The sequence below is a fragment of the Colobus angolensis genome, unplaced genomic scaffold, assembly GCF_000951035.1.
Source record: "Colobus angolensis palliatus isolate OR3802 unplaced genomic scaffold, Cang.pa_1.0 Scaffold10, whole genome shotgun sequence".
NCBI classification, from domain to species: domain Eukaryota; kingdom Metazoa; phylum Chordata; class Mammalia; order Primates; family Cercopithecidae; genus Colobus; species Colobus angolensis.
The window spans coordinates 489,965-514,787 of record NW_012110919.1 but is presented as its reverse complement, the minus strand read 5'-3'; the positions used below and the strand labels follow the sequence as shown (position 1 = coordinate 514,787).

At 41.6% G+C, this 24,823-nt stretch overlaps 1 protein-coding gene across 2 annotated transcripts in view; it reads left to right on the top strand.

Moving 5' to 3' along the window:
- The window catches only part of LOC105505626 (POC1 centriolar protein homolog B), a 102,843-nt gene that overhangs the window by 24,641 nt on the left and 53,379 nt on the right, over positions 1 to 24,823 (top strand). For both annotated transcript variants that reach the window (XM_011933510.1, XM_011933519.1), the window contains exons 3-4: positions 83 to 254; positions 5,408 to 5,587. In XM_011933510.1, coding sequence (XP_011788900.1) covers positions 83 to 254; positions 5,408 to 5,587 — 352 coding nt within the window. The remainder of the gene's footprint in view (positions 1 to 82; positions 255 to 5,407; positions 5,588 to 24,823) is intronic.

Here is a 24,823-nt window from a genome sequence, read left to right as displayed (position 1 = left end):
TAGATACGCTGCCCATTGTAATGAGACACACCTATGTTTGCATTTTAACAAACAGTGGTTTTGTTCTTCTATTTCTTGATAGCTACTGCTTCTTGGGACACCTTTCTCATGCTATGGAATTTCAAGCCACATGCTAGAGCTTACAGATATGTGGGTCACAAGGATGTTGTAACCAGCGTGCAGTTTTCTCCACATGGAAACTTATTGGCATCTGCCTCACGAGACAGAACCGTGAGACTCTGGATTCCTGATAAGTAAGAGAAACAAAGAAACACTTGATATCCTTTGGATTTGGAAATGTGAAAGAAAGCTGAGCCCGGCTGCTGCTCATGCACTGCTGCCCGCACTATTAGTCTCAGTCACATACAAGGCATGCTGCCCTTGTGGTAAAGTCAAACTAATTCATACACTTTTTTCCTCAAAATTATGTCTTCTTTTTGAAAACTGTTTCCTACCATGGAAATATGCTTAATATATCTTAAGTTTTGTTGAGGGAATAGTGGTAGCTATCAATCCCTTTGTAGATCTGAGGTAAGCTTTAGACCGTCTCCTCAGAATGATACACATCAGTTTGTATAACAAAAAATTCACAGTTTATTAACTTCTTAATTCCCATTCATGGATCCTTCAAGGGCCCCTGGATTCCTATTGAAAACCCTGTGCCTTTGATTTGATTTGTATCACTCATTATCAGGGTACAGAATTTTCTTATTAAAGAAAATTTCTGACAAAAGTATAAATCATTGCATTTGTGTAAGGCAATATCCAGTATAACAAATCTCTGTAAGAGAGACTTTTCAAACCCTAACTAATGGCCCATTTATTTTAAGTAATTATTGAGCCATGATTTTTTAAAATGGTTTTAAACTTTAAAGTATGTAAATTTTCAAACATACATGAAAATAGAATGAATAGCACGACTCCGCCGCCTCATACTCCCATCAATCAGCTTCAACAGTTGTCAGGATTCTGCCCATCTTGTTTCATCTACACCTCCCCTCACTTTTTCCCCTGGGGTATTTTTAGAACAAATCCTACATATCATATCATTTCCCCCCATAAATACTTCAGAGCAGAGGTCCCCAATCCCTGGGCCACCGACCAGTACCAGTCCATGGCCTGTTAGGAGCCAAGCCAGAGCTCTGCCCTCTGTCGGATCAGTGGTGGCATTAGATTCTCACAGGAGCACAAACCCTATTGTGAACTGTGCATGTGAGGGATCTAGGTTGCACGCTCCACATGAGAATCTCATGCCTGATGATCTGTCAGTGTCTCCCATCACCCCAGATGGGACCATCTAGTTGCAGGAAAACAAGCTCAGGGCTCCCATTGATTCTACATTATGGTGAGTATGTAATAATAATAGAAATAGGGCTGGGTGTGGTGGTTCACACCTGTAATGCCAGCATTTTGGGAGGCTGCGGCAGGTGGATCACCTGAGGTCAGGAATTTGAGACCAGCCTGGCCAACATGGTGAAACCCTGTCTCTACTAAAAATACAAAATTAGCCAGGCATGGTGGCACGCACCTGTAATCCCAGCTACTCGGGAGACTGAGGCAGGAGAATTGCTTGAACCCGGTATGTGGAGGTTGCAGTGAGCCAAGATTGTGCCATTGCATTCCATCCTGGGCAGAAAAGAACAAAACTCCTTCTCAATAATAATAATGATAATAATAGAAATAAAGTAACACAATAAATGTAATCCACTTGAATCTCCCAAAATCATCCATCCTTCTCCCTGACTCCCTGGTCCCATGGGAAAATGGTCTTCCATGGAACTGGTCTCTGGTGCCAAAAAGGTTGGGGACCACTGCTTCAGAAGATAAGAATTTGAGCATTTCCTTGACCCTGTTGTGGCAGGATTTGACTTGTAGTCTATGACTAAACAGGCCCAGGTACTCCCAAATGAAGGAAAGCTCATGGGCATTCCCATGCCAGTGGGTGCTTTTTTTCTGCCACCACCCAAGGGGAACTCTATGCTGAGAAATCTGAATATTATTCCAATGGTAGTGAAAACTATTGAAGAGAAGTGACGTGTTATAATGGATGGCAATGCAGCAGGGAATTTTAAGGGAGAAGGAACTGGTTTGGGGTCCAAGAGGAGAAGCATGTTCTAAAACCCTTAACTTTGGGAATTTAGAACTAGCTTTTTTACTATCTTCAGCACAGCATCACTTCAGTCTCCCATTACTAATTCAAAGAAATCTCAGTGAACAAACTGTATAAGGGTAGATGAGCTAAAAGCTCACTGAATCATTAATTTGTCATAGCTCATCTAAATACAATGATTAGGCTTGTGTAGGTGTCCCTAGTTTCTCTTTCTAAATCATGTCATAGTAGGAACAGAGCAATAATGGTGGATCATGGCAACGGGAAGGAAGATGATGTGTCAGTTATCTACTGCTGTATGACAGTCTCAAAACCTTAGTGCCTTACTGTAGAAACAATGATTTGTCACAATTTTGTGGGCTGTCTGGATGGTTCTTTTGCTTCTGTGGTACAGGCTGAGATTACTCATGCAGCTTCATAGAACTGGCAGATGGGTAGATGGGTTCCATTCCTCATTCATATGCCTGGGGCCTTGGTGCGGGCTGGTGGCAATGGCATCTTGGTTCTCCATGTGCCCTCTCTCCAGCAGGATAACCTGTAGTTTTCTCACAGCATGACAGCTGGGTTCCAGGATAATCAAAGCAGAAGCTGCTAGACCAATTAAGAACTAAACCTGAAACTTGCAGTGTCACTTCTACCACGTTCTGTTGCTCAAAGTAAAGTCACAACACCAGCCCAAAGGGAGGAGAAATAAACAGACTCCACCTCCTTTGAAGCAGAGAGACATACATGTACAGGGATGAGATGAGTCACAACACCTCCCCTCAAAAGTCACAACACCTCCCCTCAAAGGGAGGGGAAATAAACAGACTCCACCTCCTGTGAAGCAGAGAGACATGCATGTACAGGGATGAGATGAGTCACAACACCTCCCCTCAAAAGTCACCCCTCCCCTCAAAGGGAGGGGAAATAAACAGACTCCACCTCCTGTGAAGCAGAGAGACATGCATGTACAGGGATGAGATGAGTATTGGCAACCATATTTGCAGATACACACCACAGCTGGTGACCAGAAGGCTAAGAAAGAATAGGGAGAGGCTGGGGGCATGGCTTGCACCTGTAATTTCAGCACTTTGGGAGGCTGAGGCAGGAGGATCACTTGAGGCCAAGAGTTCAAGACCAGCCTGAGCAACATAGCGAGACCCTGTCTCTATAAAAAATTAAAAATAAAAAAATTATCTGGGCATGGTGATGCCCACCTACAGTCCTAGCTCCTCAGGAGGCTGAGGAGAGATGATCTCTTGAGCGCAGGAGTTTGAGCCGCAGCGAGTAGTGATTGCACCACTGTATTCTAGCATGTATGATAGAAAGAGAATACGTCTCAAAAAAATGAATAAATAAGAAAAGAATAGGTAGGAGCAAGCCTGAAAGCAAGTCTGGCCCAGAGTTCCTCACAGTGGGCAGTCAAGAGAATTTAGTTGAAAGGGCAAGTAAATACGTAGGAGGCAGAGAGCCTATATTAAGTCAAGATGAGGAACTGGAAACCAGTTAGGCACCAGCACGATAAACACAAGGCACTCCTATCTTGGTTTCTTCTGTGTTTCCTGTTGAGACTGGATCCGGTGCTTGGTTTAGCCTATGCCTGAGAGGAGAGCCTTTTAGAAAGGAGGCAAACAACAGCCTGCTGGAGTGCGGAGTGCAGAACTAAAAATCAGGGCAGATTTTGATGATACTGACAGTCCATCTCAGCTTCCTGGTCATTGCAGATGCCTTTTCTTTTCTTTGTTTTCGCTAGGCATTATACTTGGATTCAGGCTAAACTATACTCCTGATTTCCACTCATGAAATTTACCCTTGAAACTTCACTGAGCTAATCCCTGGATGCTCCCTTCTAATTTTTGTTTAATATGTATTTCAGTTTTTCCTGAGTAATATCACATGTCAGGTGACGGAAATTTATGATAAAGTCACCTTTGCTCCTTATAGACCACTGGAAGGGTAAGCCAGGTTGGATCTATGAGCCTTTGTTGACTGTTCCAAGTGGAATTCAACATGTATTGAATTCTTTTTATGTGCCTGACATGTTGCTAGGTGCTGGTCTTATAGAGATGAATAAATCATCATTCCTGTTCTCCAAAAATGTACTGCATAAGAGGAGACAAATTGTTCTTTAAAAAGTCACTGTATAATGTAGTAAGCAAAATTGTTGTAGCAAATACAGAGCCATTAAGCCTGTCTGGCTTGGCCAGGGGGGTCTGGGGATGGGGGAAGTCCTGAGAAAGCAGAAAGTCCATCCTGAGAAAGCAGTAAGTGCAAAGGCAGGGGGTGTGTTTGAAGTGCTGTGACTGTTCCAAGTACAAAGTTCAGCTTGAATGGCGGGATGCCTCACCAATGCACTTGGGCATTGTGCTTTCTTTTGGAGAAGAGCCAGTGACACATTTACACTGGGATTTACATGCTTGGAGTTACGCTCTTAGCAAGGTAATAAGCACAATGTGTAGGTGACTGGCAGGGGACAAAAGATTAGAGCAGAGAGACCAGTTAAGAGGCTTTTGCAATAACCTAGGTGAAGGATGTTAAAGATATATCTACCTTAAGGCAAGCAGAGCCGACACAGAAGAGGAGGATTCAGAAGATATTTAGGAAGTGAGGATGATATGGTTTGCTAACTTACTGGATGTGGGAGAGGATGCGGGAAGAGTTGAGTGTGACTTCCAGGTTTCTGGCTTGGACACAGGCGGATGTCACTCTGCCCAGCCAAGGTAGCAAAATACAGGATGAGGTGCAGGTGTATGGGAGATCAGTGTGAACATTTGAACATCTGAGACACATATATTGTGGCTGTCTAAATTCTGTTGCCTGATTGTGGCTGTCTAAATTCTGTTGCCTGACGTCTTTCAAGCACTTATGACAATTTTCCCCATAGGGTATCTTGAGTATCAGTACGATTTTCTAAATGGGAAAATTACTAAGTCCTAGATACAACGTAAGGTGAAAATGCCTTGGGAACTTGGGAACACTGACACAAAGTAGCATTTATCACATATCACCTTGTAACTCCAACCCTGTCTAGCCTGCTTCCATTTTAAGATTTTCTGCTTCTCAAATGCCTCACATTATTTTCTCCATCTTTTCTTCTATTCTTTTCTGCCCTTCAGTTCTCAACACCTGAAATTTCATGGAAATTTCAGTGTTGATGAAGGGTACAGTACAACACAGCCCTTTCATACTTTTGTTAGATTTTACAAGAGTTAAACCGTTTTATGTAAACTATTTTGTATGTTTCAAAGTCTGTATTGTGATTATTAACTATAATTAAATTAAATGAGTTATAAATATTAAACTGTTTATTTCTAGGAGAGGAAAATTCTCAGAATTTAAAGCTCATACAGCTCCAGTTCGAAGTGTAGACTTTTCAGCTGATGGCCAGTTTCTAGCTACAGCTTCTGAAGATAAATCCATAAAAGTATGGAGCATGTATCGCCAGCGCTTCCTGTATTCTTTGTATCGACATACACACTGGGTACGCTGTGCCAAGTAAGTGCAAAAAATTTCATATTAAGATTTCCACATATTTTTTCTGCTTCCTGTTTGCCCCCAACTTCCAGAAAAAGGGTTTGAGGACATATTCATTCATTCAACAGATATTTCTTGTATGACTGCTATGTGCAGAACAATAGTAAACAAAATAGTGAGATGTGGTTGGATTTTAGATAAAGTTGGAAGTTACAACCAGCAGTACAAGCTGTCACATCAGATTTGACACAGCGAAGTCAGGAAGAACTCCAGAGTCTTTGGCAGCAGTCTGTTGGAAGGTGAATGCTATTGTAGGTGTTGTTACCTGTTGGCAACAGCTGTGGAGTCTTCCTATTCATAGGACATATGCTAAAGTACTGACAGTGCAGATTGCATTTCCCCATCAGAACTCTCTGGGGGCCGGGCGCTGTGGCTCACACTTATAATCCCAGCACTTTGTGAGGCCGACGCAGGCGGATCACTTGAGGTCAGGAGTTTGAGACCAGCCTCGCCAACATGGCAAAACCCTGTTTTTACTAAAAATACAAAAATTAGCCAGGCGTGGTGGCGCATGCCTGTAGTCCCAGTTATGTGGGAAACTGAGGCAGAAGAACCACTTGAATCCAGGAGGCAGAGGTTGCAGTGAGCTGAGATCTTACCACTGCACTCCGTCTAGCCTGGGCGACAGAGTGAGATTCCATCTCAAAAAAAAAAAAAAAAACTACCTGGGCGGGAAGGGTTGTTTTATTTTCCCTGTTTTGCAGATAAGGGAAGTGAGTTTCAGAGAGGTAAAGTTAGACTCACCTAGTTGGAAGTGACAGAAGCCTAAGTCAGTTTTTTTCTCCCTGCCAAGTGGTTAAAGTAGCTGGTGTGTTTGGAGTGGGGAGGGGACAGACTAGAACAAGGGACTCTAGTACTGTTAGACCTCTCTGTGTCTTATCTTGTCTTGGGGCCCCTCTATATGCTGGCTCCATTCTCTCAAATGTCCTGGTGCCCAGGTCCCTGCTGGCTCTAGGCTTTAGTCCTCACGGCCTTGTGACTGACCAGAAAGGAAAGCTTCTTTACTCCCAGCTCCAGTCAGAAGAGTATCAGGTGGTGACTCTAGCCTAGCCTGGAGCCTATGCCCATCCCTTGCCTAGCAGTGAGATGCTGTGGCTGCTGCAGTTTAGGTCAGGGGCCTGGCTGAAACCAGTTACTCTGACCAAGAAGGAGGGGTCATACAAACATACGTTCTAGGCATGTGAATAGGGGACACTTCTCACAGGAAGCGGGTATGGGGTATGGCACAGAGGTGGTCAGCAGGGGAAAACTGTGGCCCCTGTAGCCATCCTGCTTTGTGCCGGCTGTATGAAATAACATAGCAGGTGTCCCCAGCCAGGATCTGGTGGAGTGGGAGTTTGAGCTTTGCTCTGTCTGTCTTGCCTTACAGCCCCCACTCCTCAATATCGTTATGGCCTCTGTGGGACATTATTGCTCAGGAGGTGTTGATTATCACCTATGGCCATGAGCCTAAGAAGAATATAAGAAGATAGGCAGAGGTCATACTTTTAGTCACTAGGTTTCTCTTTTAAAGGTTTCAGACAGTTTTTGACTCTAGACATCTCAGAATTATTTCTTTTCTTTTCTTTTCTTTTTTTGAGACGGAGTCTTGCTCTGTCACCCAGGCTGGAGTGCAGTGGCGGGATCTCGGCTCACTGGAAGCTCTGCCTCCCAAGTTCACGCCAATTCTGCTGTCTCAGCCTCCCCAGCAGCTGGGACTACAGGTGCACGCTGCCACACCCTGATAATTTTTTTGTATTTTTAGTAGAGACGGGGTTTCACCATGTTCGCCAGGATAGTCTTGATCTCCTGACCTCGTGATCTACCCACCTCGGCCTCCCAAAATGCTGGGATTACAGGCGTGAGCCACTGCACCTGGCCAGAATTATTTCTGTATATGCCATATAGCTGTGTGGCTAAAAACATGGACCCTGGACCTAAATATGTAGGTTAAAATTCTAATCCCACTACTTACCAGCTATGAGACCTGTGGGGAAGTTACCTAACTTCTCAGTACTTCAGTTTTCTCACCTGTCATCATAAGATGATGATAGTAGTAACCTGCCACATAGATTGTTATGGTATTCAAGTGAGTAAATATCTGGATAGCACTTAGAATGGTGCCCCTCACATAGTAGTCAGTATATAATTCTTAGTTGTCATTCTCATTACCATCATTGGACATCTCATTCTTATTAAATTTATAAAGATACTTTATAACTTGAGTTGACAATCTTTTACCAACTAAGGAGATAACGCACGATGGTCCCAAGAGGCTGATCATTTGTATTGATTTATAAAGTGATGCTGTGAAGAAGAAGAGGAGGCAGAGGGCAGAGGTTCAGGCTCTGTTCTGGGATGGGTCAGGTACAGAGAGAGTTAGTTAGCTCCCACTGTGAGCCAGCTCTGGGTATGGTTGGCAAAGGAAGTATATTCTTCACAGGGAACTGCACAATAAGCAAAAACATGACTGTTGAGTTAACTAAGCAAAACAGAATGCCTAAGTTCCACCCTGAATAATAATAATAGCTGTTATTGGCCCTGCGTGGTGGATCACTCCTGTAATCCCAGCATTTTGGGAGGCCAAGGCTGGCAGATCACTTGAGGTCAGGAGTTCAAAACCAGCCTGGCCAACATAGTGAAACCCCGTCTCTACTGAAAATACAAAAATTAGCCGGGCGTGGTGGCAGGTGCCTGTAATCCCAGCTACTCAGGAGGCAGGAGAATCACTTGAACTTGGGAGCAGAGGTTGCAGAGAGCTAAGATCATGCCACTTCACTCTAGCCTGAGTGACAGAGTTAGACTCTATCTCAGAATAATAATAATAATAATAATAATAGCAGCTGTATAATAATAAAAATAGCTGTTTTTATCCAGTGCTATGTGCTCCTTTTTCCTTCCAAAATGAAGGTGGTTTTTAATAACTCTCATACCTATGTATACATCAGACATTAGAGGGAATCAGCAGACCATGTAACCCTGAGGGTACACATTTGGCATGATGTTTAGCCTGATTCCTGTAGCTGAGGTATTAGTGGAGTGATGGTGGCTGATATAGTTTTCATTTTCTAATAACAAGAAGGAATATTATGAAGTTATTCATATAAGGGAGAATTTTTTATGAAAGTAAATTATAGGAGATACTTTATTCATTGTCCTTGTATTGAATCATCTATATATAAGTCTTTCATCAAAGGGTAACCCTAATGTAAGACAATAATTTATGAAAAGTCACCAATAATGTGAAATTTTGGTATTTAAAATATTACTTTAATAAGTATAGTCACTGCCCTGTACCATATAGCTGTATTAAGTATGTAGAGATGAAAGACACAGTCTCGGCTTCAGGGAGCCGATAGTTAGTTCAGTGGGGAAAAATAGATACTAAATAATGATAAAATGGTATGTCCTGTGGGAAAAAGTGGCACACAAGATGATAAGGGAGTAATAAATGAGTGAGCATTGAACAAGATTTGTGTGAGGAAAATACAAGAAAGCCGTTTCAGGCCCAGAGCTGAGGGGACAGAAGGGGAAGAGGAGGCAGCAGCGTATTTGTCAGTTGTGAAGAGAAAGGGCAAACTCTTCAGGAGGGAACCAGGAGGAGCAAAGCACTGTGGCCTGCAGGTACATAGTGTGCTCCAGGAACATTAATTATTCAGCTGTGGTCAGAACACAGGAAGCATATGGGACACAACTATCCAATATTCATATGCCTGCCTGCACCACAGCATCACCCCGGAGCAAGTTAGCTCCCTGCTCTCAGCCTCTGTGGAACTTGAGGGTATGGAGGCTTCTCTCACTGGACTGAGGATGAGAAGTACCAGTTGATGGTGTTTGGGATTGAGGGATGCCATAAGACTACCTCTCTTCCAGCTGGGTACTAGTTAGGCAGAAACTCTGGAACTGGGGAGGAGCCACTGAAAATGTTCTTCCCCCTTATCAATTCGAGAGAAGAAAGCAATGGTGGAACTCTGCACTTCTGTCTGCCTAGCATCTATTCCCCGTTTTCTGGTAGCAGTGCCCAAGCTTGCCCTGAGGAACCAGCCTGCCCCCTCAGTCCCCTCTGTGTCATGTGCAGGAGTGGCCCTATCTCCAGTTCCAGCAGCAGACAATCAGCTCAGGCTCGCTCATGGAAACATAGCATTCCCTCCTGGAGGAGTGAGTCTTATTGGAACCATGGGCCTCTCCGCTTGGTTGGCGGTGTTTAGACTTATTTAAGCCTGTGATTGCTGAGGGACACCCTGGGCAAAGAACTGACCTAAAAATAATATTAATTCAGAAGAGAGCAGAGCTGTGAGATGAAGACAGAATGAATTTGTCTAATCACATTAATCGCATGGTTTGCTTTCTGGATACAGCCATACCTGAAAGTATTAGAGAGAGAGAGAGAGAGAGAGAAGAGAGAGAGAGTGTGTGTGTGTCTGTGAGAAAGAGAGAGAGAAAGAGAGTCTTTAAAAATTCCCTTTTCCTTTTTTATTTTATCCTCAAAAAGATGCTTTCCATAGGAAGTGATACTGGAGCAGAGTTTTGAAAAGGGATCATCTTACTCAGTCAAGACATTTCTTTTATCTCCATCCTCAACACTGCTGCTGTAGTTTTAGCACCATTGGCCTTTGTGGAGACTTTTGCACAAAGGTCCTAAATGGTCTCTCAGACTACAGATTCCCTCCTCCCACCCTCCGCCCTTCCATCTCTGCTTTTGTGAAAAACAAATCTGATCATGCTGTTTCTCACCTTAAAACCTCTCAGTGACTCCTTGCACCAGCGTGTGTGTACTGCCCTCCTATATTTCTTTTGTCACTTTCTGTCTTCTGTCACTTTCACCATTCACCTTCTTGCAGCCAGACAAGTCTCGTCAAGTGTGAATGATCCTTTATGCCTTGTGCCTTTCCATATGGTGATTTCCATGCTGAAACGCCCCCTGCTTCCACCCTTCCTTCACAGCCTGCTCTGCATCTCTTCCTCCAAGAAAGGTTTCTGCCTCTCCTGGGCCAAGCTTATTGTGACTCCTTTGTGCCACCATACTGCCCTGCTTATGAGGTCTGTTTGTCAGCTTAGGCCTCTCTTCCCTATTACACTTCGAATTACAAGTATTTATGTTGTATTCTCTTGCCAGGCACTGTTCTAAATTGTATGAATACAGCAGAAAATAAAACACAAAATTCCTACTCTTGTGGAGCTTCCTTTACTGAAGAGAGACAGACAGCAAATATATTAGTGATAAGTACTCTGGAGAAAAATTAGGTAGGGTAACAAGATGAAGAGTGGTGGGTTTGGGAGGTGGTCTTTTACATATCAAGGTCAGGGAAGGCATAGTTACCAAGGTGATGTTTGAGCCAAGACTTGACTATAGTGAGGAAGTTAGTAAGGTTGGTGTCAGGAGAGAGTGTTCAAGGTAGGTCAGATATGATCTGAGAAACACTATAGAGTATCAGCTACAGGGTGGGAAACCATCAGGGGTTGTGCAAAAATGTGGTTGAATGAATCAGTGAAAGGTTGGTGAGTAGGCTTAGGTTTATCTCTAAAGCAAAGGTAATTTTCATGGATTTCTTCAGAGAAGAGAAGAGTTATTTTTGTGAATCTTTTCTTTTTTTTTTTTTTTTTTTGAGACGGAGTCTTGCTCTGTCGCCCAGGCTGGAGTGCAGTGGCCGGATCTCAGCTCACTGCAAGCTCCACCTCCCGGGTTCACGCCATTCTCCTGCCTCAGCCTCCCAAGTAGCTGGGACTACAGGCGCCCGCCACCTCGCCCAGCTAGTTTTTTGTATTTTTTAGTAGAGACAGGGTTTCACTGTGTTAGCCAGGATGGTCTCGATCTCCTGACCTCGTGATCCGCCCGTCTCGGCCTCCCAAAGTGCTGGGATTACAGGCTTGAGCCACCACGCCCGGCCTTTGTGAATCTTTTCTAGCAAATCCAGGAGTACTGGTGCACGCATGTTTTGCATGGAGATGTTTATATGGCTTCACTGCTTTCTTTGTCCATTTTGGTTGACTCTTGTTCAGTTGGCCACTTGCTTACTTGGCGCACCTGGCCTTCATGGACTGTCTTTATCTTACTGGTACCTTAAGGTTCTGAGGGATTTTTTTTTTAAATCAATTTTCTTACTGTTTGGAGTGTATGATTAATGTAAAACTTTGCAGAGGCCTTCCTCAAGGAATGTTCTTTGATTAATAATTTGGTTAAATTTAATGAATAAGGATTTCATCTTCTTGGCAACTTTTTATTTATGTGCTCTACAACATGCTTATGGATTCTTTCTCATGCATTTATTATAATGTATCTTCTTGGCTTACCTTATTGCAGTTAGAACAAGAGAGTTTAGACCAATGTTTAGAGGACCTGATTGATCCCCCAGGCCCAGCCTCCCAGAGTGTTTGTGCCTCTTCCCGTGAGAACTTAACCTTGATGAAATCATTCTAATCCAGGACTCTCAAAGTCCTGTTTTCACTCTATACTCGAAGGTGAGAAAGCTCTGGGGAGCTTGAGTCATGTTTAATAAGTTTAGGAGAGTCTGAAACATAAGTCAGATGCCAGTTTACTTATTTTTAATGACAATGCTAATTGCCAGAGAGCCTGGAACATTTGCATGTCTTAGTCAGGGCCTTCTTCTTTTGCCAAGTCAAGATATAATCAGAAGGCTGTTCAGTGAGCCCTGGAACTAAAGCAAGAGGAGTTTGTGGAAAAAATCTTGTTAGTTTTCTCAGGTTAGGATAGTGAGGTAGGCCCATCTCCTGATCCACACACCTGCCAGTGATCAGTACTACTGGTCATGCACCCCTCCCCTGAACCAGGATAGAGGCTGCTGACCAGCTCTTGCTCTTTGCTTGTTGCAGTTGTTGCACACCTCCTCTGTGTTGACGTAGTATCTTTCAGGTGATGTAGTACAGTGATTAGTTTCAGCAGAGAGGTAGCGTAGAGTAGTTAAGAGCCTGGGCTCACTAGCATGTTACTTGGGCACATCACATTCTCTAGGCATTAGTCTGCTCCCACATAAAATGAGTACAATGGAAGTGTCTTCCTCATAAGGTCACTGTGAAGATTAAATGAGTTCATGAATGGAAAGTGCCAATTAATGTCAGCTATTAACTACCCTCACATGCCAGTCCTCTCCCTAGGGATTATACTGGAGCCACTGTCAGGTAATACTGAAAAGTCATTTCACATATTTGCACATAATTTTAGGGGTTGCTAATATAGATAGCTACTATCATCTATTAAATGTATGTTGTGTAGTAAACTTAAAAAGAAGGTCCTTTTATTTCAAAGTAGTTGCGTCTGAAAATCTCTCCCTTTTAAGTGGAGGTCTCAGTCGGTTTAAATTTATGTAATCAGTCCTGTGATTGGTTTAAGTCTACCATCTTACTGCTTTCTATTTATCCCGTTTATCCCTTGTGTTTGTTATTTCTTTATCCTCTCTCCTTTTGAATTAATCAACTATTTCTTAGTATTCTACTTATCTATTTTATTCTTAGCTTTACTCTTTGTCTTTTTTGTTTTGTGGTAACCTCTAGAAATTACAATATGCATCCTTAACTTACCACAGTCTACTCTTGAATTAATTTCATGCTGTTTTATGTATAATGTTAGAACTTACAGAACTATATCTCCATTTACTTCTTGACAGTTTACACCTGCATATGGTGTAAGCTCACAATATGTGAAGCAGCCAATTTTCTTTTAAAGAAAATAAGAAACAAAAAAGTCTTTTATATTTACCCCCATATTTGCTACTTCCAGCATTCTTCATTCATTTGTGTAGATCCAAGTTTCCATCTGATATCATTTCTCTTCAGCCTAAAACACTTCACTTCCCATTTCTTCTAGTGAAGGTCTCCTGGTGATGGATGACTTCTCTGAACTTTTTGTTTATCCTTTATAAAGGATATTTGTGCTGAGATGTAGAATTCTAGTTTGGCGGATAATTTTTTCTTTTAGTGCTGTAATGATGTCATTTACTATGGTCTGAGTTTGTGTCTCCCAAAAAATTCATGTGTTGAAATACTTACCCCAAAGGTGATGGTATTAAAAGATGGGGCCTTGGGGAGGTGATTAGCTCATGAAGCACACCCCTCATGAATGGGATTTATGCCTTCTAAAAGAGGCCCCAGAGAGACCCTCGCCTCTCACCATGTGAGAACACAGCAAGAAGGTGTCATTTATGAGCCAGGAAACAGGTTGTATTAGTTTGTTCTCACACTACTAATAAAGACATACCTGAGACTGGGTAATTTATACAGGGGAGGTTTAACTGACTCACAGTTCTGCAGAGCTGGGAGGCCTCAGGAAACTTACAAATCATGGTGGAAGGGGAATCAAATACATCCTTCTTCACATGGTGGCAGCAAGGAGAAATGCTGAGCAAAAGGGGGAAAAGCCCCTTATGAAACTATAAAATCTTGTGAGAATTCACTCATTATAAAAAGAATAGCATGTCAGATGTGGTGGCTCATACCTGTAATCCCAGCACTTTGGGAGGCCAAGGTGGGTGGATCACCTGAGATCGGAAGTTCAAGACCAGCCTGACTAACATGGAGAAACACCATCTCTACTAAAAATACAAAAAAAAAATTAGCTGGATGTGGTGGAGCATGCCTGTAATCCCAGCTATGGGAGTCTGAGACAGGAGAATCGCTTGAACCCGGGAGGTGGAGGTTGAGGTGGGCCGAGATCATGTCATTGCACTCCAGCCTGGGCAACAAGAGCGAAACTCTGTCTCAAAAAAAAAAAAAAAAAGAAAAAGAAAAAAACAAAACAAACAAACAAAAGAATAGCATTAGGGTAACCGCTCCTATGATTCAATTACCTCCCACCAGGTCCCTCCCACGACAAGTGGGGATTATGGGAACTACAATTCAAGATGAGATTTGGGTGGGGACACAGCCAAACCGTATCACAGGCCCTCATTAAACACCACATCTGCTGGTGCTCTGATGTAGAACTTAGTCTTTAGAACTGTGAGAAATAAATTTCTGTTGTTTATATGCTACCCAGTGTGCAGTATTTTGTTATAGCAGAATGGACTAAGACGTCATTCTATTGTCTTTTAGTTTGCATTTTTTTAATGTTAAGCCAGCAATCACTTTAATGTAATTCCCCTATATATAAAGTATCTTTTTTCTCTGCTGCTCTCTTTTGTCTCTTTTGTAAAGATCTTTTGTTTTCAGCAATTTGACCATGATGGGTCTAGGTATGGTTTTATCTATTTTTCTCATAGTTCACTGAAATGTTTGGATCTATGGATTGATATTTTTCATATTTGTAAAACTTTTTGTCCTTTTCTTCATATATTTTTCTTCCCTAATTTCTTTCTCATCTCTGAAGCTCCAAATTCATGTATGTTTGACCACTTGTTACTGTACCACAGTTTTTTGAGGCCTTTGTTCATATTTTTCCATTTTTTTCCTCCCTATGCTTAGTTTGTATAATTTCTATTGGCTTATCCTCAAGTTCATGGTCTTTTCTGCTGTAGCATCCAATTAACTGTATCCATTTCTCTGGTGAGATTCTCCATTTGTTTGCCCATGATGCCTGTCTTTTACTTTAAATCCTTGAACATATTTGTAATAATTGTTTTACAGCTCTAATTCCAACATCTATGCCATATCTGGGTAAAATTTTTCTGCTTCTTCATATGTTCTGTGATTTTTTAATTGTATGTCTAAACACGGCTAAATTTTTTAGTTTAGGTTGTGCTGTCATTGTCTAAAGAGTGTTAAGTTTTGTTCTGGTAAGAAATTAACTTTCTTCTTGCCCATAGAGATTCTGTTGAGGCTTGGATTTAGCCTATGTAGGGTGGATCTAGTGTAGTCTTTACTCATGGGCTGTAGTGCCAGTGGCCCTTCTAGCATTTCAGCTGAATACCTGGAGTATTCAGCAAAGGCTGGTCAGAGCTTGAACATCTCTCAGTTCTGTGTAACCTCTGTAATCTTTGTTCTGCTCACAGTCTCCCAGTAGTTGTTCTCTGCCAAGCCTTGTTGCCTTTGCCTGGGCAGCTTTGTATTTGACAATACAAAGGGGATTGTATTGTATACAAGGGGGTTCCTTGTAAATTTTTTTTCCAATGCAGAATTTTCGGGGATTCTGCTCTTCGTAAATCTTCTCTCGTACCCTGTCCTCAAAATTTCAGCCTGTTAGCAGCCCTGAGTTCTGATTGCTGTTTCCCGTGCCCAGTGAGACTGCTGTTATCTCCTTGGGCTCCACTTCCATGTACTAAGGTTTAGAAAGTGCTCCCATGTAGAAATCTGGGACATATTTATTGCTTATCTCATTTGTTTCCCGTCTCTCAAGATTCACAACCCTATGCTATCTCTTGCTTAGTTCCTAAAAACAGTTGCTTCATATATTTGGCAGTTGTATGGTTGTTTGTGGTGGAGGAGTAAGTCTGATAACCTTTACTACCCCATGACCAGAACTGGAAATTCTGTCCAAGGAATTAGTGGAACCTGACAAGTCAATTTACAAATTCACATGAATGTGATAAATGTACAAGAATAGCCAAGGAAAGTTGACAAGAAAACAATTAGGGCTAGGTGGCTCACACCTGTAATCCCAGCACTTTGGGAGGCCGAGGTGGGTGGATCACTTGAGGCTGCGAGTTTGAAACCAGCCTGGCCAACATGGCCCTAACAATTAGGGCCAGGTGGCTCACACCTGTAATCCCAGCACTTTGGGAGGCTGAGGCAGGTAGATCACTTGAGGCCAGGAGTTTGAGACCAGCCTGGCCAACATGGCAAAACCCCATCTCTATTAAAAGTGCAAAAATTAGCCAGGCATGCTGGCACACACCTGTATTCCCAGCTACTTGGGAGGCTGAGATACAAGAATTGTGTGAACCTTGGAGGCGGAGTTTGCAGTAAGCCAAGATCACACCACTGTACTCCAGACTGGGTGGCAGAGTGAGACTCTATCAAAAAAAAAAAAAATTATAAATTGGCTTTATGACTTATCAGCCTCTTGCAAGAAGTGAGTGGATTGCTTGAGTCCAGGAGTTAGAGACCAGCCTGGGCAGCATGGCAAAACCCCATTTCTACGAAAAATCCAAAAATTAGCTGGGCATGGTGGCATGCACCTGTAGTCCTAGCTACTTTGGATGTTAAGCTGGGAGGATCACCTGGGCCTGGCAGGCCTAGGCTGCAGTGAGTTGAGATGTTGCCACTGCACTTCAGCCTCGCTAATGGAGAGAGACCCTGTCTCTCAAAAAAAAAAAAAAAAAAAAGAAACTTATCCAACCAGTTTTCAAAACTTACTATAAAACCATAGTAATTAAAATATGGTGATCATGGTATAGGGTTAAGAAAAGAGTTCATATAAAGCTCAGAAGCAGATACATGTATATATGAGAACTTACAATAAAGGTGGCATTTCCAATCAGTGGGGAAATATATGGTCTATTTAATATGTAGTTAAGATAACTAGATTTATATTTGGAAAAATATAAAGTTGAATATTTTACCAAAAAAATTTAGATGAATTAAACAACTAGATATTTAAAATAATCCAAGTAGTACTGCTCTTCCTCCCAGTGCATGGATAGTGTACTTAAATGAATGAAGACGATCAGTAGAGCAATTGTTTCTGCCTTTTGTATTTGAATTTTAAATGTATGCCATGGACTTAAATAATTAAAATTCTGTGTCTATCTCCGTGCCCAGTACTTTCTATGAGTTTGTTCTTGGAGCCCAAGCTTATTCAATGCGGCGCAGAGATGGTGCCCATTAGTGTAAGAGGAGGTGAACAGCTGATTGCTCTAGACTAACCTTTTTTATAATCTAATTTAACAAAGGTTAATTTAAATAAATAAGGTATACCATATATTGGGAAATATTTTCATGCTTTTAAAATGTAAATAGTACAGTCTTTTTATAAGTGTATTTGCAAAATATGTCAGGCATCTTTGTTGCAGTGATTCTACAACCAAAAATGTATCTAAAATAAATACTTTTTTGCAAAAACATGAAAAAGCTTTGTATTCAAAGATAGTGCTTTCAGTATAATTTGAAATGATGAGAAATTAGAAATAACCAATTTTTCCAATTTTTATTTCAAATAAAAAAACTAGTTAAATATAGTTAGATTATGGTGTAACCAGTGAAAAGGGAGTATATATGCAAGTTATGGCATGAAAATATGTTTACATGGGGGCATGGAATGCAGTGGTTGTATTTTAAAAGACCTTTGCATGAATAAAAGATGAGGTATCTATTATACACAAGATATTAAATGTAATTATGTTTGAGTGACAAGATCTGGACTTTTAAAATTTTTTGTATTTCTCAATTTTTAAAAATAACTTTAATGATGAAGAAAACATCATTTGAAATACATGTATGTAGGTGAGAAATATCTTTTTAGTTACAAAAGAATTTTTCTAAAAGTTAAAATTAGTATAGCCCTATGTTTTTAAAAATAATGCCCATATTGTGGGATAAATTACATTTCTTTATAATGTTCTTAATGAAATATAAGTACAAGTTAATATAGTAGAGAACTTTTCCAAGTCTATTGCTTTTCCAGCATTGATTTTTTGGGAGTAAATATCTGCCTATAATTTTCAGTTGTTGGTAGGATTGCAAAGTGATCTTCTGACCATCTGAATTGAAAAGATTTTGTAAAATTGTGGTAAAATATATATAACAAAATTTACCATTTTAACCATTTTTATGTGTACAGTTCTGTGGCATTAAGTATATTCACATTGTTGTGCAAAGAATTGCAAAGATTTTTCTCAGCTTACATTGGCTATATATAATATTAAGTTAGTTTAAATTCCCTTAAAACTGTTTTTTAAAATTTCCTAAACATTTACTAAGGACCTACTCAGTGCCAGTGTCTGGGGATAGAGCATTGAGTGAGACAGATGTGAGTTGCCTCTTCTTGCTTATATCCTATTAGAGAAGCCAGCATGGAGTACTGAAGTATAAATGTGGATGTTGAGCCAGGCGTGGTGTCTCACGCCTGTAATCCTAACACTTTGGGAGGCTGAGGTGGGTGGATCACTTGAGGCCAGGAGTTCAAGACCAGCCTGGCCAACATGGCGAAACCCCATCTCTACTAAAAATACATAAATTAGCCAGGTATGGTGGCACATGCCTGTAATCCCAGCTACCTGGGGAAGCGGGGTAACTGAGGCATGAGAATCGCTTGAACCTGGGAGGCAGAGGTCGCAGTGAGCTGAGATCCTGCCATTGCACTCCAACCTGGGCTACAGAGCGAGAGTGTATCTCTGAATGAATGAATGAATGAATGAATGAATGAATGAATGAATGAATGAATATGGTTGTGGGCAACTCCAAGAACACATCCTGGGGCGCTAGTCTACTGGTGACAGTGTTCAGGAAGGCCGCTCCTGAGGAAGCGACATTGAAGCAGAGAGCTTGAAGGATGTGTAAAATCCTTTTACAGATTTTAAACTAGGTAAAGACTAGGGGGCAGTGTTTAAGGCACAGGGAAACATCTGAGCAAAAGCAAGGGACCTAAGAGAAGGTGAGGAAGAGGAGGGTGATGAAGATGAAGGCACAGGAGGACGGGCCCTAGAGGGCTATGAGCATGTCACACTTCTCCCCAAAGGAAACGAGAAACCACTGAAGGGTTTTAAGCAGAAAAATGACCCAATTTTATTTAAGATTTAAAGATCACTTTGTTGCTTGTGGAGAGTGGAAGACAACAGGGCCAATTGTGGTTTGAGGAGACAGGACCCAATAATGGACTGGAATGTGGGAAAGTAGAAGAGAAAGAAGAATCAAGCCAGACCCCCGAGTTTCTGGCTTTAGAAACCATTTTCTGAGAAAGAAAACACTGGATAAAGAGAAAGAAAAGAAGAGAACCTTCCTCTTCAAGAGGAAGAGGGTGAATTCATTTGGACAAGTTTAGAGCTGGAGGTTCTTGCAGGATATCCAAGAGGAGATGCCCAGCAAGCAGTTGTACTCATGGGTGGAGATTCCAGGAAGGAAGCCTTGGCACATAGATGGTAAATTCCCCAACAAGTAATTTTCATGGCATGCTTCATCTTTTTACATCTTTTTCATCTGCTTTTTGTCTCTCAGCAGTTGCAGAAATGAATCCTGCTACTGTAGTCAACAGATGGTTTCTCTTCTAATGCTGACCAACACTTAAAAAGAATAAATGTTTTGCTTATTGACTTGAACTTCACCCTCAATCTGTAAACATCAAATTCTATCAAAGCAAACTCTGAGACTGCCAAATTTTTAGAGTTTGTGAAAATTTTAGGGCTGATTCAATCCAGACTCCTTCATTATACAAATAGGAAATGGTGGCCATTATGGTTGTGAGTTTACAAGATTACATAGCTGGACAGTTGCAGAACTGTCCCTAGGATTCAGGACTTAGTATTTACTGAGCAGTCTTATTTCCACTACTTTTTACTGCTTCCTCCTAGTACTGAAGAGCAGTTGGCTTCAGAGTTCCTCTTACTAATGATTTGTGTCTTATGGGACATGAAATAGTGCCTGCCCTGTTTGGTCCCAGAGCCCTGGGTGTGTTTTTATAGAAAATGTATTCTGAAGATAAGAAATAGCCAAAGGAAAATTTGATTTTTTAAGAAAGTATCTATCTATCTATCTATCTATCTATCTATCTATCTATCTATCTATCTATCTATCTATCTATCTATCTATTGAGACAGTCTCACTCTGTCACCCAGGCTGGAGTGCAGTGGTGCAATCTTGGCTCACTGCAGCCTCCACCTCCCGGATGCTCTTGCCTTAGCCTCCCAAGTAGCTGGGATTACAGGCATGCACCACCAGGCCCTGCTAATTTTTGCATTTTTAGCAGCAATAGGGATTCACCATATTGCCTAGGCTGGTCTCAAACTGATGGCCTCAATGATCTGCCTGCCTCGGCCTCCCACAGTACTGGGATTACAGGCATGAGCCACCTCACCGGCCTTATGAAAGCACTTTAAGCCTTTTAATGGTTCATGGATGCTTTTGGTTCTGTAATGAACAAGTAACTAGGACTATGAATATGGACATAAAATTTTTACATACAGTTACAGGAACTCTGTAGATTCCAAGTTAAAAAGACTCCTGTTATATAATTTGGGCTACTTTCAAGGACATGTGAATCAGTTTTACCAGAAATAAGTTCAAGAATTTCCTCATTCTGGGCTAGGCACAGTGGCCCACACCTGTAATTCTAGCACTTTGGGAGGCGAAGGCAGGAGGATTGCTTGAGCCCAGGGGTTCTAGACCAGCCTGGGCAACGTGGCGAAACCCTGTCTCTACAAAAATTACAAAACTTAGCCGTGCATGGTGGCACAAGCCTGTAATCCCAGCTACTTGGGAGGCTAAGGTGGGATGATCACCTGAGCCCTGGAGGTCAAGGCTGAAATGAGCCGAGATCGCACCACTGCTTTCCAGCCTGTGTGACAGAGTGAGACCCTGTCTAGGAAAAAAAAAAAAAAAAAGGCCGGGCGCAGTGGCTCAAGCCTGTAATCCCAGCACTTTGGGAGGACGAGACGGGCAGATCACAAGGTCAGGAGATCTCCTGGCTAACACGTTGAAACCCCGTCTCTACTAAAAAAAATACAAAAAGCTAGCCGGGCGAGGTGGCAGGCCCCTGTAGTCCCAGCTACTCGGGAGGCTGAGGCAGGAGAATGGCGTAAGCCTGGGAGGCGGAGCTTGCACTTGCAGTGAGCTAAGATCCAGCCACTGCACTCCACCCTGGGCGGCAGAGCGAGACTCCCGTCTCAAAAAAAAAAAAGAATTTCCTCATTCCTCATTCTTTTGAATGAATATCAGTAAAGTTTAAGGAATTCAGTAGTAGTTCAACTAACTTCTCATATGCCTCTCAAACTCTCGAATGTCCATGTTTGCTGATCCAGTATTCACTATTGACTAATGTAATATCCATCTTGGTGATACACTTTGTAGACGTTTTTAAAGGCAGTTGGGTGGTACTAAATTAAGAGAGTCAGAAATCTATTAATGTCTTAGTAGAAATTTTATATCCTCTTTAAATTCTTAAAAGTCTAGTTAGATGTTATTTGAGCCCTGACAATAAAGGACTAACCTTTCCTAATCAAAGTCAGGGCAAAGAGAAGCCTGTTTTATTGGTGCTAACCTATTTTTGACGTATCTAATTAAAAATAAAAGGGAGGAGGAGGAAATAGAAATCATCATTCCCACTTTCAGCCACCTGAAATGCAAAAAAACACATACAGAGAGCATATGCAGGATTATAATGCAGTGACCAGAGCAGGGGAAAGGCTTTAACCTCAGTTCCCTTAATTTCTGTTAAGTTGATGGTAGAAACCTCGCCTCCTTCTGGCACCAGGTTCTTCCCAGCCACTGCCTGCACTTTAACTCATTCGAGGTTCATATCCCCTTCATTTATTTTGCTCTGGGAAATTTCTCCCAGCTACGGCCCCTCCTGCTCAGGAGGCACTTTTAGCTGACCAAGATAATGCTTTTCCTCATTTGCAAATTTCTTTAAAATCCTGTTTCCTCTGTGGAGCTTCTGGTGACAAACTGGCACCTGTTTTGTTACAGCCCTTTTTCATATCACTTTCTAAAATTATGTTTTTTGTGTGCCCTCCCTTCTCCCTAGAACAAAAGCCTCATGAGGGCAGGGATCTTGCCAGTCTCATTCGCAGCTGTATTCCTACTACTCACGGCAGTGCCCAGTGCCAGGTACTGACAAGTGCTCAGGGAATCTTTGAATGAATCAGTGGGTGAAAATCTTTCCCACAAACTCCTCAAGGACAGAGACCATGCCTGTTTTATCTACAGCTTATGGCAGCACACAGATGTTTATTCCAGGGTGGTGTATAGCCTCCTAACAGCACTGCCTCGTGGTTCCTCTCCACTTTAGAACCTTCTGTTGTTTACACAGAAGCCACACAGAACTTCCAGTGCTCCAAGTAATTTGGGCCAGTAGAAGACACTTCCTTTTTGTCAGAGACTTAAGCAGAGTAGTTCAGAGGTTTGGCTGTGGAAACAACTGCCTGATTCAAATCCGGACCCCTCTCCCCACTGACCTGATAACATTGTCAGTTACTTATCCTTTATGTGCTTCTGTTTCTTCACTGTAAATTGAGACAAGCAGTAGCACCTGTTTTACTGGGTTATGCTGAAAATTAAATGAGATGATACATGTAATGTGTTAAGAACCGTTCTAGGACATATATGCTCAAGGAATATGGGTAGGATAATGATGTGATTGTGGTGGTAGTAATTTGGCTGATGTCATAGGGTAAGTACTTTTATACTTTGTTATTATCTAAACATTTCCTTTTATTAAATATTTTTCTCCATAATTGCTTTCTCGAAATGTAAGAGTTAAGTCTTCTTCTAGAAATATTCTGGTTACTTAACATAGTCACATTAAGTAATATTTTTTAAAAAGAAGCTTAGTAAGTAACACAATTTGATCCCTTGCATTAGTTTTTTACAGTTTTTTTTTCTTTCTTTCTTTCTTTTGAGACAGAGTCTCAGTCTGTCACCCAGGCTGGAGTGCAGTGGAGTGATCTCAACTCACTGTAACCTCTGCCTCCTGGGTTTGAGCAATTCTCCTGCCTTAGCTTCCTGAGTAGCTGGGATTACAGGCACCCGCTACCATGCCGCACGAATTTTTGTATTTTTTAGTAGACATGGGGTTTCACAGTGTTGGCCAGACTGGTCTCGAACTCCTGACCTCAGGTGATCCGCCCACCTCGGCCTCCCAAGCTGCTGGGATTATAGGATGAGCCACCACACCTGGCCAGTTTTTTATAATTATTATGCCATGTTTATCTGAGTAGGTTTCCGCCCAGGGTCTATATACAAGCTTCCTCTATTTGGAGCCTTTTTATAATACTGCCTTCATATTTGAATTTTTCTCACATTTTCTGAAAGAAAATATTAATAAATTATTACTTACCGTAAAATCAGGGTAAACTACCCAGCATGGAAAATTTTTCCTTGAAAGGTTATTTTCTTGCTTTTTTATTTATTTTTTTTCTGAGGCGAGTCTCACTGTGTCACCCAGGCTGGAGTGCAGTGGCACAATCTCAGCTCACTGCAACCTCTGCCTCCTGGGTTCAGGTGATTTTCCTGCCTCCGCCTCCTGAGTAGCTGGGATTACAGGTGCCTGCCACCATGCCTGGCTATTTTAGTGGAGACAGGGTTTCACCATGTTGGCCAGGCTGGTTTCGAACTCCTGACCTCAGGTGATCCGCCTGCCTTAGCCTCCCAAAGTGCTAGGATTACGGGCATGAGCCACTGCACCCAGCCTTCTTGATTTTTAAATATTATTTCACATGGAACTTAATTATGCTTCTGTGTGTCTTCTTTCTGTGTGAATCTGTGAACGCCAGATGCAAAGTTTCTGTCACAAAGAATTAATTTTAGGTCAGCCTTAAGAATGGGAGTAGGGAGAGAACAAAAATAAAAATCTTCAATTATATTCCACACCCTTAGTTGTTGACTTATAGTAATCTTTACTCTGGGCGTAGAGGGAAACTACAAATAAAATTGAAACATAGTCTGTGACCTAAATCTGTCGTTTTTGGTTTTTGTTACTGTTAAAATATAATAAAAATACTATTCATAGTTTTCTAATAGTCTAAAATTTGTTTTTATTTTCTCTGTGGTCTCCTGCTCCTCTATTTATATTTAAAAGGCATCGTGGCCAAAAAATAGAAAAAGAACCTTGGGAAGGATCTTAAAGGAATAGACAGCATAAAAGCAGTAGACAAGATGTCTGAGATTTTTCTCATTTGCTTTTTAATGGGGCATGTGGATGATAGGTTTCTCCATGAAGGAGCTTCTGTTCTCTTCTGTATAAATGAGTTGTCCTATTTTCAGTCCATTGGAGCTCTCTGGCCTCCCCAAGTCCAAGAAGTTACAGGCATGGGCAGTTAGGTTCTTTTGTTGGTGATGTCACTTAATTTTAATTCTCAACACAACATTCCTTTTCTTACAAAAAGTTTCACTGCAGGCTTGGTAGGATGAGTAATAAAGGCTCTCTCTTGGATCATATGGATAATGCTGTCTAGTGACAGAAATAGAAGAGAGTTCTTTTCAAAATACGAGGCACTTGGCTTAGAGTGAGTGCAGAGTTGAATCAAAACCCTAAAGCAGATGCAATAAAACAAAACTTATTTAAATAAAAGAATGAAAGGAAAAAGGCAACTTGGTTAGTCTACATAGCATATTTTGACCTTTTAATGGTCTGTGAGTGTTGTTTGTCATGATGAAGATCTAGGCTGCAGAATATGACTT